Raw genomic sequence first — 19,995 nt, forward strand, 5'->3', positions numbered from 1 at the left:
AGGTGGAAATATTCTGGCAGTGAGGCTGTACAGGCACTGAGGAAGAGCTTGTGTTCTTCATTAAAAATGCTGTTGCAAATCTCAAGCTTTACAGGTTGGCCTTAAAAATTAACTGTGTTGAAAATTTGACACACACTGCGTGTGGTGTTTGTATTTAACACAATTCATTGAAAGCACCGAAGAGGCTGATGAGAGCCCAGAAGAAGAAAAGAGGTAAAAATCATTAAACCAACAAATATAAAACAGAGGTGAAAGAAAGTAGCTGCCTTCAGAACAGACTGAGTTTCATATCTGCTGGTGAGACATCTGTGAGTCAGTAGTATGTAAATCCACATCCATGGGGGCTGTAAGGTGGTTTTTGTAAGGGGGAGCTGGGCAGACACATGACCATTGTTGAGGTGTGCACTGGTCGATATCGTCGTGGTGCCAAAGGCAAACACTGAGGAATTTGTAACTAGAGAATAGACCTCTGCAGAGTAACGAGGCTTTTGGTCATTTTCTCTCTGCAGGAAAAGGAGAAAGACAAAGAGAAGACTAAAGAGAAGGACAAAGATTCCAAGGAGAAGGAAAAAGATAAGAAGCTGTCAAATGGACATGTCTTCACTGCAACCTCCGTTGTAGCCCAAGCAACCTGTTACCACTGTATGAAGCCTTTCAATAAGGATTCGTACTACTGTGCAAGTAAGTCAGGGGAGGTTCCCTCCCTTCCTTTTGTTTTTCATTGAATCTGATGTGGAAAATGCAAACCTTACGCCTTGTTTTCGTTTTACTTAAGGATGTAGGGTGGGAGGGAGACTTTGGAGATAGTGATTCATGGAGCAGCAGCATGTTGCCTTGTGGAAACTGGACTGAAATGAGTTGTGGCTGCATGGAGGTGTCCTGCAACCTCATTCCAAGCTTGAGCTCAGCCATCACAGCATCCTACAGGGTTTTCTACCCCTTGTTGGGCTGTGTCAGTCAGCTGGAGAACTTTGTTTATTTCAACTGCATGTTAGGGCTTGGGCCTGAGCTGCTTTGATAAGATGGACAAAGGACAGGGACAGCTGGCTTGGATCATGGCTTTTACTTCCAGTGGGGAAAAAAAAGTCCCACCCATCTGTAGTGTATTGCTTTAGTTCTCTGAACTGCTTTGGTGAGCCCTTGGTCAGAACCACATGGTACAAAAAGGAAATACTCACCCTCTTCTCCCTTTGTACAAGAAATTGCATCACAGGTCAAACAGCAACTACCTTTGTGTGTGTGTGAGGTACGTGCACTGCAGTCCAGGCAGGACGGGAAACACATCTGGGGGGTTCTGCCAGATTGGTGATTTTGTTCTCTTTTCTTATCACACAGTTTCTCATGCCTGTAGCTCGATAAGGTCAGCAGAGTTTGTGTGGTCGAGCCCAGAATGCTGCCTGGTTTATGCAGCAGCCCAAAGCTATAGAATATGAAGACAAAAATGTATTTTTCCCACTGCAACTCAGGGCTCTTCTTTCCTCACTATTAGTAATTTTTTACTCCACTAGCCTAGAGATAAGTCAAAGCATTTTTGGGAACTGCTCCCAGGCTGGAGTCCTCTGTTCCTCCTGGTAGATGTGAGCAGGGGAAGGGGCAGCCAGCTGAATCCCGAATGGCAGTTCCAAGTTTCCTGGAAGAGATTTCAGCAAAGTTGTTTGCATGAAACACACTCTGTGTCAGCCTGATGGGAAATGGAAAACATCAACAGTTATAAGCTCTCAAATGCATTCTCTCCCTTTCCCCACTCAACTTTCTTTGGCTTCTGAAGCCACTTAGAAAGTCAAATATATCCCAATTTAATTTTCTCTATATTCTAATGAGTTAAAATAACTCAACCATGTCATATGTTTTAGCATAGATGTTCTTGCCTTATTTCCAAGATATGATGGAAAATTATTGTAACTGTTCTGCATTAGACAAGAAATGAATGCCATGAGGAAGGTTTGATGAGGGCCCGGACTGAAATCTCGCATCTGAGAGTGCTCCTTCCTCCTGTTGCATCTTAAAATCAACCATCAGATGCTTTGGAAATTGTGGATAACCAGCAGCAGAGGCTCTGTTATTCCTGTGCTGTTGCAAACTAGTGAGCATAACTGCTCTTTCTAAATGCCTTTTAAAGCACTGGATTATTTTAAATCAATGTCTCAGCTTTTCAGTGATGTCCCCCCAGTTTCCTGAAACATCTAGTCAATGCTAAAAGACTGAGAATACTGTGAAACAAATGGGCAAGCAAAAAAACCTAACTTTTAATAGCTTCCTGCCTGGTCTTTTTTATTTTTTTTTTACTATCAATAATGCAGAAAATAAGCTTTTGGGGGTTTTAATTATTAATACTAGTGATACTGAGGAGTTGGAGGAACTTCCTGCCTGCTGAAGAATTGAATAGGTGAGATAAAGTCCCTGAAACCAGATTTTTCAATCTTAAAAATCCAGATGTTGTATTACCAAATGGTACATACTAAAGAGCTGCCTTCAGGCTTTCAAGGCTTGAAGTGTGAATTTAATGATTCTGAATTGTCTTGCACCAGAAGCAGGTTCTGCCCCACTTCCTTGCTCGATCTGAAAAAATGATAGTGCTTGTGGGTTTCTGCAAGAACACGCAGGTTTCTTTGTTCTGTCTTTCTTGCACAGGAAACTGTGAAATGACAGAATAGCAACACCCTATGGCCTTACCCTTATCTCTATCAAAATATCAGAAGTACTGGCTTTTGTTAAGTAGGCCTAAATGTAAAAAATACTAGGAATGTGAGCATATATTGTCATTCTGGACATGGAATTTTTTCCTTTCTTATTTTTTTCAAGAAATAATTCTGAACTTTACGCTTACAGTGTAACTTACATGTAAAGTACAATTCATTTTCAGTGTTAGTGTCTTCATGAATGAGTGGAAATAATTTTCTCTAAGCTACTGAATCTCATCTGAGAGCATTTGAGTTGTGATCTTTTATCTGCTGAAAGAGTTACAGCCTCAAACCTTATTATCAATTATTATGAAAAAAAAAAAAAAAGTACTTTTAATCATCCTTTCCCAGAAATCTGCTGGCAGAGATCATGGGCAGACTCCAAAAAGCCACATAGCTTTTGCTCTGGCGTGTAAGCAGCAAAGGCTGGGGTTTAAAGCATGATGGTCTTTGGACTGGTGGGTGCTGTGGTTTCCAACCAAAACGGTATCTTCAGTGCAGTTTTCAGCAGGAAGTCCCAACCTCCCGGACATGGTCACCTGACACATGGTCCTGTTACTTCTTCTGGTAACCCTTTAGTAAAACCCTGTGGGTTTCTGTGCTGTAGATCTTGCCTGTGATGTCTGAGTTTGTGTAAATGAATTTTCCTTTCTTTTGGATCTCACAGTCCATGTTTTGATGAGAACAGTATTTCTGTTCTCAGAGAAAATATTGGCCCTACAATTGGTTTCTGTTTCCATCTCCTGCTTCAGCTTTCCACCTTACTTTCAGAGGAATAATGCCATCATTTTTCTTTCCTTTTTTTTTCTTTAATTTAAGACCCACTGGTTAAGACCCCTGGCAGCTCAACCTTGCATTGATTTTTAAACAGAATTTCCTGTTAAATTCTTTGAGGAAATCTTATTAACAAACAAAAGGCTAATTATCCTGGAGAGGAGCCTGTCTCTCAGTATTTGTAGCTACTCGTGTAAACCACAATGATACTTGAAAGTTGTAATTCTCAGTTGTGTAAATTAACAGTTCAGATTACAAATGGTGAAAACTGACCTGTTTTCTCTGCGGTTTTGTTTAATTGGTTGGGTTTTTTGCTTTTGACAGACTGCAATGCAATTGTTCACAAAGGCTGTAAGGAGAGTTTTGCTTCTTGTGCAAAGGTCAAAATGAAGGTAAGAGAGTTCATGTACTCTACTGAATAAACAAAAAAAGTTTATGCAGATATATAACATCTTCTATTATATGTCACAAAGTTTCCAGCTTGTTGGAAAGAACTTCAGGCACTGTGCCCTACGTGAAAACTATTAAATATGTCGTTTATATAAGGAACACACAAAGCTTGCGCTTACCTCAAATGCAAGGAACCTGGTTCTCCAAGATAAATAATGTTTGTACAAGTATGATTTTCAGTTCTCTTCAGTACTATCAGTACTTTCTCATTTTCCTATTTCTCCATCTGTTATTTTTCCCATTTCAATGGTGATAGGGGAAATAAATAAATAAATATATACATATATATATATGTTTAAAAATACATGTACAGCCAAAAACTGATCTGTTCTGAGAGGATTCAAAAAAACATAACTTTTTAAATTTATTATATGGAACAAATTGCTGGGAGAAAGGAGGAAGAAATTACAGTGAAATTCATTTTTCTTTCAGCCACAGAGAGGGATGCTGCAGGCACATGATACCTCTTCGTTACCCACAGTAACCATGAGAAACAAAAGTAAGAAAACTTCCTTTCCCTCTCCTTTGGTGATGTTCTTAACTGTTCTGACAACTGCTAACTTGATATTATGAAAGATAAGTGTTTATCAAAGCAGGGATGAGAACATCCTCTGCGTGTGGTAAGCAATATTTGGGATTTCAGAAGTTGTACTGAAGTTGTACAGAGTTCATCTGCTTCTGCAGTGTCCATGTAGCTTTCAGCAGACGTAAAGTCATCTCAGATTTAAAATAACTACTTGACCAGTGTAGCTTGCTGAATGCCTACGGCTGATAAGTCCACAAAATCTGGAAGATGCAGCCTGTGGAGAGGGTGTTTATTCAAAATACATTTATTTTTGTTATAATTAAATAGTCTTAGGTTTTGAGGTAGTCAAAATAAAAAGTTTTATTTTGAATAGGAGGAATGCTGACAAACTTTTCCTGACTTTGCTGTGATACACACTGCACTGCAGAGCAGTGTGACCAAGGATATAGAATAGGCATGAAATAGCCCAAATGGGTTTTATAGTGCCATGATTTGATAAGCTTAAGTGATAAGCTTTGTTAAGTGATAGCTTGGAGATCTCTATATGGAGCCACACTGCATGATACAGTTGTAATCACTGTGGTATTTATCAGAGATGTCACTCCAGAAAGCAGAAATGCATCTGAAGAAGGAAAAATCTGGAATTAATATGAAAGATTAGTTAAAGGTAATCTATAATGATAGTATAATGAAATAGGGATTATCATTTCTCTGTGGCACATACTGATAGAGAAACCTGTCTCAAAAAGTCTGACCGGAAGCACCAAGATGCATATATTTATAGGCCCAGGGGAGTGACAAAGCAACAGAGTAGATGAAAACATATGATTATTTATCACATAAAATTAAATTCAGTTTCCCAAGTATATGTTTCTGGACTTGCAGATCCCACCTAGGAATTTTAGGCATAGTGCAGTGCAGTCAGTTCTGCTCAGGGATCCATGTTCTTTCCTTCCTGTGGCTGGTTTTAACTGCTGAGATCCCCTGGTGATGATTCTAGAACAATAAGGAAGTGAATTTTAGTGCCTGGATCCTTTAAGTCATCACGGTTAGCAGCAGTTAAGGCGGTTACACGGCCTCACTCCTCTCTGACCCTTCCCTTCCAGGCTCGCAGCCCAAGGAGCGCCCTCGCTCTGCAATCCTTGCTCCTGACGAAAGCACTGTCACCTCAATGTTCAACAACAGGAGATCATCACAGCAGCCTACAGCACTTTCTAAAAGTGTCTCGATACAGAACATTGCAGGGTAAGGTTTCTCCCTGGACACCTGAGCACCCGTGTGTTACCTGACACTGCGAACATAACGAAGTTCAGATCTCACTGAAAATAGATTCATGGACTATGATTTGTGCTAAAAGTACAGAAGAGGTTCACAAAGCCAGAAATACCCATGTTATGTATGATACCATCAGGTGTCTTCTGCACAATCAGATTGTCTGGGTTAGTTTAGTCATAGCATGAGTTCAGAGGAGTCTGAGTTGGCCTGGTTAGATTCAAGGCCACTTCATAGAGATGCTCTGGGATCCAGGAGGAAATTCCCTTGCCTTGGGCTGGATACCGTGGAAGCACACATTTGCAGCTCAGGTATTGTATTAACTTTTGTGTCCATGACAGTAGGGGTGAAGGCACAGAGCTGCAGTCTGCCTGGTGGGTTTGGACTGCATTATACATAATTAATTAAAAAAAAAAAATCATAGAAGAAAATCTAGTTTATGGTTTCTACCTTACCTGCATTTTGAGCAGTTCTACACATGAGGCAGTAGCATGGACTGGCATGTTCTGGGCAGTTTGAATGCCCTGGCTAGTCATGGTGAAATTTTTTTCAGTCCATTTTTCTCATCTTTCTCAGAGCTAATGATAAGGACTCTCATATAGCCTTTGGTGTTGCATTTCTTGCACTGCTTGCACCAAGGGCAGTGAGGATGGGATGTGACTGAAATGGAAAGTAGTGGAAATGGAGTTATCCAAACCACAAAACCTCAGGTGTGATTCTTTATAGAAGCAGCACCAGCACTCAGAACTGTACCTCTTACAGCTTCTTGAGCCCCAGAGGGTAGTTAGAAAACAACTAATGAAAGCACAACTAATACATACACAACTAATGTATGTAATCGTGCAATGCTGGCTTTTTTTTTCCAATTGGTATTTAGAATGCATTTCTTCTGGTTATTTGAAAGTACATTTGGCTGGGGTTTTTATGTCATAAACAATATTGTACGTTCTGTTTTTCAGCAGAGTTGGGAACGATGACAGCTTAATACACACTTGGAAATTCCTGTCGCAGTCAACAGACTCCTTACATAAAATCAGCCGGGTGAATGAATCCATGGAGTCACTGGTTGATGAAGGTAAGAGATCACCATGGCATTTATAGCAAAAGGAAGGTCTCAGTGCTGCTTTCCAGAAATACAAAATCCATTTTTAGCAAGTGTCCTCCTTTCTAATGGACAATTAAAGTGAATTTATTTTAATCTTAGAATATCAGCATGATAAACAAAGCCCCACATATTAATTACTTTAGCTTGTTGAATTGTGGGAAAACATTTAGAAGGTTTCAGTTACAGTTGAGTTACTTGGAATTTAGCTCAGGGAAAAACATTTCCTCTTCTACTGTGTTTTTTTTATCTGTGATGTTGTTGCATTGCAGCTTCAGAATACATTATCTGAGCTAGAATTTGGTCTGTGTGAAAATGGCCAACTAGTTCTTTGCAATTAAGAAATAATCTTTAGAAGTGCTTTTCATAACCTGGTCCTTACGTGGTGTATGATCATTTGTGTCAGGAGAGGAGAATGTGTGTGGTGTCTGTGGTGTGACAGACAATGCCTAAACCTAAATGAATAGACAGGAATGTCAAACAGGACAAGTTACTCACATCTTAATGGCACTTACATTGCTTTGTGAAGGAGCGGACATGAATGAAGGACAGCTCATGGGAGAACTGGAATTAGATTCCAAGCAGCTGGAGGCAGAGTCCTGGAGCCAAGTAGTGGACAGCAAGTTCCTACAGCAGCAAAACAAGGATGTTGTCAAACGGCAAGATGTCATTTACGGTGAGATACCTGCATCTTCATTTTTCACTCGTTTTAGATAGCTTCTTGATGTTCCCACACACATGGATTTGGGAAACTTTAGGTCACTGAACTTTAGGTCAGGAAACATTGACTTGGTTTCCTTAGAAGCCACAGTTTCATTCTTGCAGTTCTTAGAAATGTAATGTATTCTGTGAAGGCTTTTTTTTTTGCAATTCCCATATCCAGAAGCCATAAAAAATTCCCAGAAACTGCCTCTCGTTGTTTGTCTGCTGATGACATTTAAACTCAGTTACAGCAGAGCAGGTAGCTAGGAAGTCTTCTCCTGACAAGTTCAGGAACCATCCTCTATGGCAAAAGGGCAGTATGGTGAGGCTGCCAGTGAGTTAGGAAGGAGCAGATACCCAGGCTGAAGGTTCAGACCTCAGTGTCCAAAGCTCTTTATTGTGGGATTCCTCTGCCTCGCTCTCACATGTGAAACTTTTTCTCTCATACATGAAGCTATTGATTGATGTTTCAATAGCTGACATGAAATTTTCTGAAACCAGAGAGAAGCCCAGTTATGGAAGATCTTTCTCATGGTAGCTTTTCCTTGTGCTGTAACCCATGAACTCCACAGTGACCTTGGTTTTGACCTTGTCCCCATCCTATACAGAGCTAATGCAGACAGAAATGCATCACGTCCGCACCCTGAAGATCATGAATGATGTGTACAGCGCAGCGATGTTGAAGGAGCTGCAGTATGATCAACAAGTCATTGACAAGATCTTTCCCTGCCTGGAAAACTTGCTGCAAATCCACAGTAACTTTTTCCAGCGGATTCTGGAAAGGAAGAAGGAGTCATTGGCAGACAAAAGTGAAAAGAACTTTGTTATCAAGAGGATAGGTGACATCCTAGTGAGTCAAGTAAGTGCTGGAAAATGCTTGCAGTTCTGAGAACACAGCTGGAAACCAGGCGCTTTTCCTTCCCTCCCGTTTGTGCCTGTCAGATAATCGCAGCTGATGGCACCTTTACTCTTCCCACATGTAAGAATCTCTGCCTCTGCTTTTTTTTAGGCACTTTTTGCTTTCAGACGAAGGTCCACTGTTGAAAATTAATTTAGTTCATTTTGTGGGAAAGAGAAGCATTTGCTGACAGGCACAAAACAGTCTGACTTTAGCCTGGAGTGTAGGCAGGAGCTCACAGCAAAATATGCTCAGTGTGTCTCTTGGCTACGTTACTGACCTGCTGTTTAACTTTGGGTGGGTCATTTTACTTTTCTTTATCCGTGGTTTCTGCCTTCTTTTTGTCTGTTAAGCCCTGTGAGTAGAATCCCAAATTCTGCTGTAGGTGTGAACCCAGTAAATTCCCCAAATCAGCTCTTTTCCTTTCTAGAGATCTGCTTGCTTGATTAAGGATGCTTTGGACTAATTTAGTTTCATCGGATTCTTTTGAGAGGCTGGCAGGCACTGCTGGGATATCACACCAGGAGCTCAGTGCAGATTGGAGCTCTGTGTCTCATGTCTTGCAGTTCTCTGGTGACAGCGCCGAGCGAATGAAGAAAACCTACGGCAAATTCTGCGGGCATCACAATGAGGCAGTCAATTACTTCAAAGATCTGTACTCCAAGGACAAGCGGTTTCAGGCATTTGTCAAGGTAGGATCTGGTAGGACAGCCATAGTCAACGGAAAAAAGCATCTCCTTCTTGCACTATGGTGACCATTTTGCTACAGAAATTAAACTTTCACCTTTATTCCTTAGAAAAAAATGAGCAGCTCCCTGGTGAGGCGTCTTGGGATTCCTGAATGTATCCTGTTGGTAACACAGAGAATCACAAAGTACCCTGTCCTTTTACAAAGGATACTGCAGTACACCAAAGGTAGGGACCAGTTCCTTTATTCTAACTGTGTATTTGTTCATCCAGTGTAAATTTTTTTAGATCCTTTTCAGCTGAAGCAGATTCTCTTACCAGGTAATCCAGTCATTGTTGTCTTGTGCAGCTGTAACAAGATAACTCAGTTCCATATCTCCATTTAGGATTAGTTGTTCAGGTACCTTGATTTAGTTAAGTCTGTCTGTAGCTAATTATGGAGCAACATGCTTAGACTCCAAAGTTTTCCAGCTTGCTTTTTTTGTGGTAATGGCTAAAATATGTGATTAATTTCTGTATTTCATCCATACTCCCTCATATACAAAGTATATTGGAATAGTCCCCAACCTCAACCACATACATGTGAAAGGTTTTGTGAAACTCTCCTTAAGGGGAAAAAATGCATCCTTTCTCATTTAAATATTACAAAGTTATAATGCTGGAATTTGAGAAGGAGAAGAGGAAGGAAGTAAAACTGGGAAGTTAGACTCCACAAAGATGAAGTGAAATCGAGGTTTCTCTGTTTCTTTTTTGAAGAAAATGAAGTGGAACATGAAGACTTGACTCAGTCATTAAACCTCGTTAAAGATGTGATTGCTGCAGTCAACAGCAAAGTCAGCAATTATGAGAAGAAAATGCGTCTTGGTGAGATTTACAACCGGACGGACAGCAAGTCCATCATGAGGATGAAGAGCGGCCAGATGTTTGCAAGAGAGGACTTGAGGCATCGGAAACTCATCCGAGATGGGCCTGTTTCACTAAGAAGTGCAGCTGGAAGGCTAAAAGGTGAGACTGTCCTGCCTTCTGCTGACGCAAACTGTTCAGGAGAGGCTCTGCTGTCCTTGCAGCTGCCTCATGTTGGGTGTTTTCTTGAATTGCCTTTTGTTTGTTAGGTGGAAGTAGTTTTTTTTAAGGTGCTGTGCACTGAAGTTCTCCCCTGAATTAAACACTAACTTTCCCAAGGAATCCTTCAGCTGGGACCATGGCAGAAGTAAGAGCAGACAGGGCTGTGTCTCAGGCTTGGCAGGAAGGCTATGTTTCCCTTCTCCCCTTCCAGCATTAGCTGACTAAATTACGGTCTGTGGGCATGAACGGAGACTGGGAGCCTAGTGCTGTGCTGTGCAGGGAGGCAGTGATAACATGGAATTCCATACAGGGTATGATTTATTTCGAGGTTTTGGAAACAGGAAGTTTACAGATGATTTCTAGGCACCCGAGTCTACTATTGCCTTTAGATGATTGATGAAGCAAGTTATGCTGCTGTTGTGAAATCCTGTGATAAGCACTGGCTCCATTTGCATTTCTTAGTGATAGAGATGCATAAACATGTCTGTAGTGCAAACTCCTAGGGAAAGCAGGTCCTGCAGGCAAGCTGCAGACACAGGGAGAGCAGCTTGTTCTTATAGTCAGGCTGTTTTGCAGGATTTGAAATGCAGCACAGAGAATTAGAGGAAGAACATTTCTTAGAGTGTTTTAGCATTTCCCCTCTTGCAAAGTGCACAGAACAGAGAAAAAGGGAATCAAATGCTGCCTTTTGCAAACCTCACAGAGCTTGGATTTAATTTTGCAGCTTTGCTTAAAGTTTCATGGTTCTTTTCTCTGGAATGGATCCTCTCTTCCCAAAACAGAATGGAAGGATTTACCCATGGGATGATTTAACTTTCTGGTTTGCTTCCTCTCTGTCACAAGATTTCCCAAGTACATTACACAGAAACTCTTTGTACCGAAGGGTCTGGGTGGGGCACTACACTTGGTAGTTGCTGTGCAACTTTATGATATGTCATTAGGAGACTTGGAAAGCTGTATGTGCACTCTGGGAAAAGACTGATTTAAAATCCTCTGTTGGCTTGAGGTTGTGCTTCCTTCTCCCATGAAAGAAAGCCAGGTCCTGTGTCTCACACAGGCTCTGTCGGCTCCCCTCGGAGTCGACAAGAGTTGTGTTTGTCTGAGAGCAGAATTAGTGGTGGCTCCTGAAGTCAGTATTTCCTCAGAAAGAAACTGCAGCTGACAAATGTTGTTATTGCATGATAATTTACGCTCTGCAAACCACTCATCAAGAGAACCATAAACCCAAAACTTCCTGTGCAGATATTTTGCTCAAGGGCTAAAATATTGATTGTTTGAGAAAACAGAGGTTCTATTGAGTAAACGTCTCTGGCTTTCGCTGTTATGCCCACATCTTAACTGCTAGTGAGCGTGTGGCAGGAGGGGAGCACCCCTGCTCAGACAGACGAGAGCAAATCCTGCAGGTTTTCCAGGTGCTGATTTGTTCTGCTTAATGCAAAGTCAGTTCAGAGCTAACCTGACTTGGCATCTCCAGGAGCTGCCCCTGCTCCTCCTGCTAACTGGGAGGTTGATCCTGCTTCCAGCATTTGCAAAACCAGCCCTGCTGCTCCCCAGCACTGGTGTTATTACAAGAAATCTGTTTTGGGGTGGGTTGTGCGGTTATGCTTACCGTTATGCTGCTTCTTTTGCAGAAGTCCAGGCTGTTCTCCTCTCTGACATGCTCGTGTTCCTTCAGGAGAAGGACCAGAAGTATGTGTTTGCCTCACTGGTAAGACTTCGACCTCTTCTCCTTCTTCCTTTTCTACGTGAGAGACCCGTGATGTGTGTTGTGCAGCAAAGCCAGCCATTTTTCTGCTAAACAACTCAATTTTCTTGCTCGCAACATTTTTGTTTGCTGAGCAGACTCCATTCTTTCTGACAGGAAAACATGCCCCACCTCCCCTTTCTGCAGTGCCTTGGCACAGCTGATAATTGGCCTTGAAAAGCTGCCTGTCACTCGATACACTTGTGCTTTTCAGTTTGTGCACATTGAAGCAGTGGTTGGGGCGGGAGGGGGCAAGGAGATAATGCAAACATTGTAAAAATGAACCTCAGCAGAAGGATATGTCCTAATACATTGTGGGCTGCTGTGGGGGGTGGTGAGGTAAAGTGCAAGTGCAGTAAGTTCAACAGAACAGCTGGAAAATAAATGTCAGAGAAATATACTTGTAATGCACAAGAGCAAAACCACTAGCTTTTGAGGGCAGGCCCCTGAAAAGGGCTGGGCACACTGACCTGCTAAAGAAAACCTAGTGCCTAATGGAGTCTGTTGGGCTGTACCTTCCAGGCATGGTCTAGACTGGCTAAACCTTGTGACCTTTCCGCTCTTTGAGCATTTTGAAAGCTGTTAATTTGTTATTGCAGTTCCACCAACCCTCTGCACAGGCTCAGTGCCCTACACAGGAGAAGCTGATTTGCACACAAGTCCTGCTAGTGGACCTCTACCAAATCACCCCACTTGTAGCAGCTGGTACAGTGCACAAAGGGCCTGACACTCATGTGCAGATGACACAGCAGCAAAGGGACGTTGTAACCCAGCAGGCTGATTACACAGGCACCGTAACACACAGTGAACGTCATCTTACACACGAGTTCTCACACAGGAGTCAGCTGTGAGCTTCTGAGAACAGCAGAGGTTTCGTGGCATTTGAAAACAAGATGTTATTCTATCTTAGAGAGAGATCATGAAGATACTGTGTGTGAAGCAGGCATTAGCAAGCTGCACCAAGTGTTAAGGAGCTGTGATATTAATGACAGGGAGAGCGTGGGCAGGAGGAAGTGAGATCAGAGCAAAATATGGTAGAGTTTACAAAACCACAAAGTCAATTCTAAATTAATTCTTTGTTGAAATGGAATGAGGTGAAATTGCTTTTCCTGCAGAACTGTCGGAGGAAAGCAAACCCTTCCCTGTTGTTTGACCCCATTAAAATGATTTATTTTTTTTAATTAGCCAATAGGTTCAGAAAATATTTACAGCCTGAGAGATGTAGTGCTATGGTTTATTGGGACCTTTTCAATGCTAGTTTACACCTGGAAAGTAGCACTGTTCACCCTCCTCACCCATTTCTTTCCATCTGAAGGACCAGAAATCCACTGTGATCTCTCTGAAGAAGTTGATAGTACGGGAAGTGGCTCATGAAGAGAAGGGTTTGTTCCTGATCAGCATGGGTGGAAAAGATCCCGAAATGGTGGAAGTCCATGCCAGCTCCAAAGAAGAACGTAACGGCTGGATACAGATAATTCAGGACACAATGAACACCATGTAAGCTACCCAGGTGTTCTTGGGAGGCAGGTGGTGCACATGGTTGTGTTCCTGTGATAATCAAGCCTATCCCTGTCTCCTGTCCAGGGATAGAGATGAAGACGAAGGAGTCCCTTGTGAGTCTGAGTTCGAAAAGAAATTGTCTGATGCAAAAGTGAGAGGACTGAAAGGTAAAATCCTGCCTGGGACAGAACTGGGGAGTGGTTTCGGAAAAATGTACAGGAATTTTTGATTTGGATTTTGTGGTTGAACTACAATATTTTTCAAATGAGTGAAAGCCGTACATCCAGCAAATAATTGCAATCCTGGTTTGTGGCTCACCTTCTCTGCATTATTTTTGTTCTGAGCCTGCTGGATGCCAGTGCTGTGCATGGATTGTGCAGGGCATTGTCATACTATGTCAAGAGTTATGTGCTGCCAAACCCAGCACATACTGTCAGGTTCCACTAGATGGGGCCAGTATCTCAGGAATCGCTCAAGTTTCCTTGACGAAGCTTTTATTTTCTGTCTTCATCTCTTGTTTTCTGTTCACCCCCACAGAACAACTTCAGCAGAAGGATAAGCAGATCCTGCTCTTGCTGGAGGAGAAGACGAAGATCTTCCGGGACATGGCAGACAGTTCTGTGCAGGAGGAGATGCCAGGCTCCAGGCTGCTCTTCAGAGCCAACACAGAAGAGGCTCCAAAAGGAGAGGCCATTATGAAAACAGCAATAAATGAAGGTGAGCCAGTCAGGTGACATGTAAATTACAGTAACCAACAGACTCCTCAGCTTCAGTGAAAGTGTCAGTTCTCAAGCACCAGTCTTGCAGGGGAAGTCTTGTCTTTGTCAGAATAACAGCACAGATGAGGAGATAATGCTACTCACGATATTGTCTCAGGGACAGGTCATGAGGATCAAGAAAGGAAGCAGATATTGATGGGTGTTGAAAGAAGGCAGAAAAATCAGCACAGAGAACAACCATGCATTGAACCTGCTTTGGGGTCAGGAGCAGCACAGTATTTATCCTTGGCCGAAATTTGGACCATCCAGGCTTTTTGCTGTACTTCAGTCTCAGAAAGATGTGAGAGTGGGGCTTGGGTTCCAGCAGGCACTTGTGGTGCCTGCAAGGGACAGTCAAGTCCATCGACAAAGGCAAGGGTAGATGGAAACTCAGTCAGCTTTCCAGTGTGATTTTTGAAGAGGCTAAAAATTATTAGATGCTGTTGTCAGAGCATATCAGGTTGCCTGGAGGAAGAGAGGGAGGTGTAAGCTGTGCAGAGCTCCAGGAATTGGAGTTAATGGTCGGGCAGACTGAGTTTTTGCAGGGACAATGCGTCCTATTCATACCATTGTCACAGAAACACAGGCTCTTGGTCCAGCAAAGTGTGTGAATTTCTGACCTCAGCTCAAGCAGTGATGAAAATAGCTCAGAAGCCTGAGGTGGCCTTTAACAAAGACATTGTTGCTTTTTTATCAGTCGAACTGCTGCAAGACCTGGTGAACAGGAGCCTGGGCACTGCCCTCGGGCAGCAGGTCAGCAGCACTGCCATGGAACAGGAAGGAGGAGTTGGCCCTGTCTCTCTTCCTAGAAGGGCAGAAACCTTTGGAGGATTTGACAGTCATCAGATGAATGCTTCCAAGGGTGAGTAGTTATGTGTGTGCACACCAGAATTTGTTACTAATACATGTCATCATATCCTCTTGCTTCAGAAAGACTTCAGCTGGTGATTTGGATTTCACAGCTCCTCTCCAATAATAGTTGATAGATTAAATCACAGATTAGGAAAAAAGTCTACGTACAGGTAGAATGATGGTAGCTGAGAACCTGTGGCTACACAAGGATTAAACATCTGAACTCTTCACTCCTTTCTCTCTATGTTCTCTCTAACTCATCTGTACTCTTATACTTATGTGCCACATGGAAGCGTTTGGCTTCTCAATAAATTAGTTTCTTCGTGTTATTATTGTAATATCTACAGCTCTGTTCTTTGTTCTTCACTTATCTTCCAGCAGGAGCCTGGTGCTGTTGCATTTGCAAATGGATGAGGATATTGCTGAATCAAACACCTTCTCCCCTGTCTCTGCTCTCTATGCATTTGTTTTCCACCTACAGCTGCATGTGTTATTCCTGCAATTAAGTCTCTTCCAAAGAAATGTGTGACTGTTTATTTCAGCTGCATAGTTGGCTGCTTCCCAATGCTCTCTTTCTTTGCCCAAGTCATCAGAAACTTCCCTGTCCTCAAATTCCTTTCTCTGTGGTCTCGCTCACACTCCCAATACAACCAGTTTTGCTGTGCTGATGTCTGTCTCAGCACTGGGATTGTTGGACCTTGTCTGACCTCCTGCATTAAAGGAGCAGTGTTAGCTCCAGACAGTCAGACATGAGAAATATGTAGAGGCTTTCCCAGTTCTATTGGAAAGCTGCAAAGCCCTTCACAGGCCTTGTCATCATAATGACAAATATATTCACACCGAAGGGGTTTGTTTAGGGTTGTGCCTCTCTGTTGCAATGATGAATGGGGCAACCTCAGGCTGTTCATTCCCCAGCTCTAGGTTTTCTGTAGAAATACCCTCTTTTGAATTAGATTGTAATTCAGTAGTTGTAGGGTCTTGGGAGATTTGGAGAAAAGAATGCAGGGCCTGTTTGTTCAGCTGAAGATCAGGAGGTATGAAACCTGGCATTCACCTCCAGTTCTTCTGTTCACAACCTGTGAAACCTCAAGCAAAGCTTATAACCTGACTCCCCTTCGTTCTCCCCTCCAGCAAAGCAGAAGGGAGGTGTTTCCTCCTGCAAAGAGGTGGAAGGTCCCAGGACGTGGCACAGGAGAGAAGGTCTGTTAGGAGGACTTGAGGGTCAGCCTTTAATAGCAAAGCCTGCCTGGGGGTGGTGGGGGGAGAGGGCCTTTGCACTAGGTATGGTGCCTTTCACATTGATGCAGATTCAGGTGTATGTAAAGTTGATTATCATTAAAACAGTGGCAGTTGGAAGGTTACCACTGCAGGTGTGGGTTTTCCCCATGGGCTGCATCTCAGCTGGCAAGAGGAGTACAAGAATCTTGGCAAGAGCTAGAGGATGGAAGGTCTGTGCGACTCCTTTGCCACCCCTGAGCAGAAGGGCAGCACAGGAGGAGGGTTACAACCCTCCTGTCCCCACAGGTCAGTTCAATCCTGCTTGGGAGCACTGATATGAGTCTTCCAGGGGGAAGTTAGAAAGAGAAGTCCAGGTTTCCTTTGAAGATTCAAGTTTCTGATAACTAAGATTAATGGTAAATTGCTGGCATAGAATTACACAGGGTGTCACAGAGCAGTATCTGACCCAGATGTAAATTAACTTGCACAAGAGAGGCATTGAAACTAAACCTGCAATAATATACCCTGATATGATTCTGTTATCATCCTCCATCTGCTCTTACTCTGCCTGATGTCTTCTCAGCAAGTATTCTGTGGTAGTAGATGGCAGTGCAGGGGCTAGAAAGAGCACCAATTGATAGCAGTGTGCCAAAATTATCAGCACGTTCTCTGAAACCAAAGTCAATCTTAATCTAAATTCACATCCACTTTTTCTGGCAGTGCTGACGTGTTCCGTATATTTAGAGAGCAAATGCATTTAGTTAAAGTCTCAGTAGCTCTGTGTCCCCTTTTCTGAAACGTGTGTTTCCTGTATTAAATTTCTCAGACTTTAGCAGGTTCATCCATGTTTTAGGATGTTGAATAACCGGTGTCAATGCTGGCTTCTTCCTTAAGGTGGAGCAAAAGATGAAGGCGATGATGCTCAGGACCTTCGAAGAACAGAATCAGACAGCATTTTAAAGAAGGTACAGCTTGTTTTATCTATCTGCTAGCACTGAGTTCAGGTTGCAAGAGAGTGACAATTTTAGTCTTGAAAAATGCCTAAATTTCTTGACAATTAGATATGTCCTAGTAAGTTAAAAATAAAATAAAATTGGAAGTATGCAACTAAAACCACTTTGCTGTAGCTAAAATCCTGACTTGAAAACTATTGCAAATCAGTTTTATTCCTCAGTGGCACAAGTTATCTACCATCTGTCTGCAGAACAGCCAAAGCATGTGTTTAATTATGTATCATTATTGAAATGATAAGGTCAACTATAACCTTGCACCTATTCTTGCTGCAGATCAATCTATCACATAACTACAAAATGTTACCTAATTAATATTTTATTGTATATGATTTTAACTTGCCTAAAAAACAGTATGTGAATTCTCCCAGAATGAAAGGGGGGGTGTTTAATGGGTATGTCATTAGTTCAGCTGATTACATTTGCTGTGATTTCTCATTGTCCTCATATTAAATTTGTGATCTTATCATAGGGTGGAAATGCTAATCTGATGTTCATGTTGAAAAGGAATAACGAGGTAAGAATTGATTCCGTTGCTCAGCTGTTTCCTTCTTTTAAGTGAGAAGAGAATTTGTCTCAATAGGTGATAATGTAGAAGAAAACACATTTCATTTGCTGAAACGCATCTAGACTTTTAAATACATTAAGTTGAACCCACTGTGTCATTTATTTGTTTAACCTTGAATGTTCAGGCAGGGAATTCACTGATTGTCATCTGCTTGCCAGCAGGATGATATGTGCTGATTAGAGGCAGCAAGGGTTAATTACCACCAGGATGCACAGGGCTGTATTTATTGTGCATCTGCAGACAGAGAGAGTTTAATTTTATGTTGCAGGTGCAGTGAATTGGGGCAATTAGATTTCTATTCTCCCTTTGATACACATTCATAACTTCCAATTAGCATTAATGGCACAATAAGAAGCAGCTCTCTTAATACTGGCTATCACATCACTACTGCAAATACTGCAGTGGTTTTTCTTCTCAAAATAATTGTAGGATATGAGAGATTCAGAGAAAATTTTAACTAGGCTAAATTTGGGGATAGGGCATCAGTCCAAAGTAGGTTGCTCTGTGTTGATTCACAAGGTGTTTGCATTTACCTGTATTTTTGGAGAGCCTCCAAGAATACACTTGCTGCTCTTGTGTGCCTGCTGTAGTGCAGCTTTTCTGTCTAATGGCAGTAGGACTTGGATGGGTCAGCTGATGGAGAACAATACAAATAGTCCACATCCATTTTAAGATTTCTAGGGTTTTTTCACCCCTTGAAGTTCTTTTCCTGAAATTTTTAAGTGAATTGTTGGGTTTCATCCCAATTACTCTGCTTGTTCTTGAGCAAGCTGATGCTGTGGGAAATGGTTTACAGTGACAAACTGGGACTTCTCATGAAGCCTGTGCCACGAGGTACCTCTGCAGATGTTTCTTCACCTGCTGCACTGACAGTTAGGGAAGGGAGGGAGGTGATGCCAGGCACCTCTGGGAGATATCCAAGGGATGTATTGGTGTACTGGGGGACGATGCAGTCATTGCAGGAGAAGAGTGAGGAAAAGGAAGGTGCAGAGGGATGGCTGTACAACTTGTCAGACCACAGTGGGTCACAGAGGGAAGGAGGGTGCTGTACGCCTGCCCCAGCACCCAGGGAGATCTAATAGCAACGCTTTTGTTTTCTCGCAGCAGGTCCTCCAAACCATTACCAGCCTCCATAAGTTGCTCAGTGCTTTGCAGGTAGGCTTAGCCCTTCATCCTGCTTCTGCTTGCTGCTTGCCCGAGCTGCCAGTCATGCTTCACCCCTTTCTGCCCTTCTCCTCTGCCTGTCACATCCCTGCATGGCTGGATACTCCACAGAAGTGTGCTGGGAATGTTGGAATGAGCTGCTGCCTAAGGGAACCAGTGCTCACCTGAGTTTGGGAAGCTGCTGGGGGAGATGCTTTTCAGCATCCTCTGGTAGCCCAGCTGTAAGGCAGCAGTGCTGCACTGTGAGTTTGGTGGGAGATGAAGGGGTTCAGTACAGCACCCTGGGGTTTTCAGGGATGGGCCTCTCCTGAGGATGCTGTAGTGATTTCTGTACCTGCTCTCCCAGGGCGTTGTGCTGCAGCAGGACACCTACATTGAGGACCAGAAGCTGGCTCTGAGTGAGAGGGCTCTGACCCGAAGCTTCTTCCGGCCGACCTCGCTGCTGGAGCAGGAGAAGCAGCGCAACCTGGAGAAGCAGCGCCAGGAGTTGGCCAACCTGAAGAAGCAGCAGACACAGCACCAGGAGGAGAGGCGGAGGAGAGAGAAGGAATGGGAAGTCCGGGAGAAGGAACTGGCAGAGCAGGAGGCCCAACTGGCCCAGCGCGAGGAGCAGGTCCAGAGAAGGTGGCAGGAGCTGGAGCGGGAACGAGAGGAGCTGCAGATGAAGAAGGCTGCCTACCAGCTCGACCTGGAGAGGCTTCGCACAGCGCAGAAGCAGCTGGAAAGGGAGAAGGTGCAGCTCAAGCAGGATATGGAGCGATTATCTCAAATGCGGCAGGAGCCTGACCACAACCAGGTAAATGATGCCAAGGGCCAGGCTCCTGGGGAAGCAGAGCCCTGCAGGGAGCTCCCAGCCAGCTCCCGGGCCAGCTGCATGCCTGCAGGGATAGACTGGTGCCAGCCCAGCCCTAGGCACGTGGGGCCTGGTATTTCAAACTGTCTCTTTCCTTGCATGTGATGTGCAGAGCTGTGATTCTTGCACCTCTGTGTTTCTTGCACCTCAGCTGCTGAGGCACTGCCAGTG

General features: G+C 43.2%; 1 protein-coding gene and 1 long non-coding RNA gene across 4 annotated transcripts in view; one reads left to right on the top strand and one right to left on the bottom strand.

Annotated features, from left to right (window-relative positions):
• Nucleotides 1–19,995, top strand: part of AKAP13 (A-kinase anchoring protein 13) — a 72,767-nt gene that overhangs the window by 44,712 nt on the left and 8,060 nt on the right. For 2 of the 3 annotated variants that reach the window (XM_027644212.1, XM_027644213.1), the window contains 20 exons: nt 510–681; nt 3,780–3,847; nt 4,338–4,404; nt 5,538–5,676; nt 6,663–6,778; nt 7,335–7,481; nt 8,116–8,366; nt 8,972–9,097; nt 9,203–9,320; nt 9,849–10,097; nt 11,789–11,865; nt 13,217–13,398; nt 13,486–13,568; nt 13,939–14,118; nt 14,857–15,021; nt 16,143–16,211; nt 17,124–17,194; nt 17,712–17,756; nt 18,912–18,962; nt 19,318–19,767. In XM_027644212.1, coding sequence (XP_027500013.1) covers nt 510–681; nt 3,780–3,847; nt 4,338–4,404; nt 5,538–5,676; nt 6,663–6,778; nt 7,335–7,481; nt 8,116–8,366; nt 8,972–9,097; nt 9,203–9,320; nt 9,849–10,097; nt 11,789–11,865; nt 13,217–13,398; nt 13,486–13,568; nt 13,939–14,118; nt 14,857–15,021; nt 16,143–16,211; nt 17,124–17,194; nt 17,712–17,756; nt 18,912–18,962; nt 19,318–19,767 — 2,826 coding nt within the window. The remainder of the gene's footprint in view (nt 1–509; nt 682–3,779; nt 3,848–4,337; nt 4,405–5,537; nt 5,677–6,662; nt 6,779–7,334; nt 7,482–8,115; nt 8,367–8,971; nt 9,098–9,202; nt 9,321–9,848; nt 10,098–11,788; nt 11,866–13,216; nt 13,399–13,485; nt 13,569–13,938; nt 14,119–14,856; nt 15,022–16,142; nt 16,212–17,123; nt 17,195–17,711; nt 17,757–18,911; nt 18,963–19,317; nt 19,768–19,995) is intronic. The other variant, XM_027644214.1, reaches the window with a different exon arrangement.
• Nucleotides 675–7,432, bottom strand: LOC113947552. The gene is made up of 4 exons (XR_003527795.1): nt 7,321–7,432; nt 5,324–5,427; nt 4,025–4,131; nt 675–1,630 (listed from the first exon to the last, which is right to left on the bottom strand). It is a non-coding gene; the product is annotated as an uncharacterized LOC113947552 (long non-coding RNA).

This window comes from Corapipo altera, unplaced genomic scaffold (genome assembly GCF_003945725.1).
Source record: "Corapipo altera isolate COAL_440 unplaced genomic scaffold, ASM394572v1 50, whole genome shotgun sequence".
NCBI classification, from domain to species: domain Eukaryota; kingdom Metazoa; phylum Chordata; class Aves; order Passeriformes; family Pipridae; genus Corapipo; species Corapipo altera.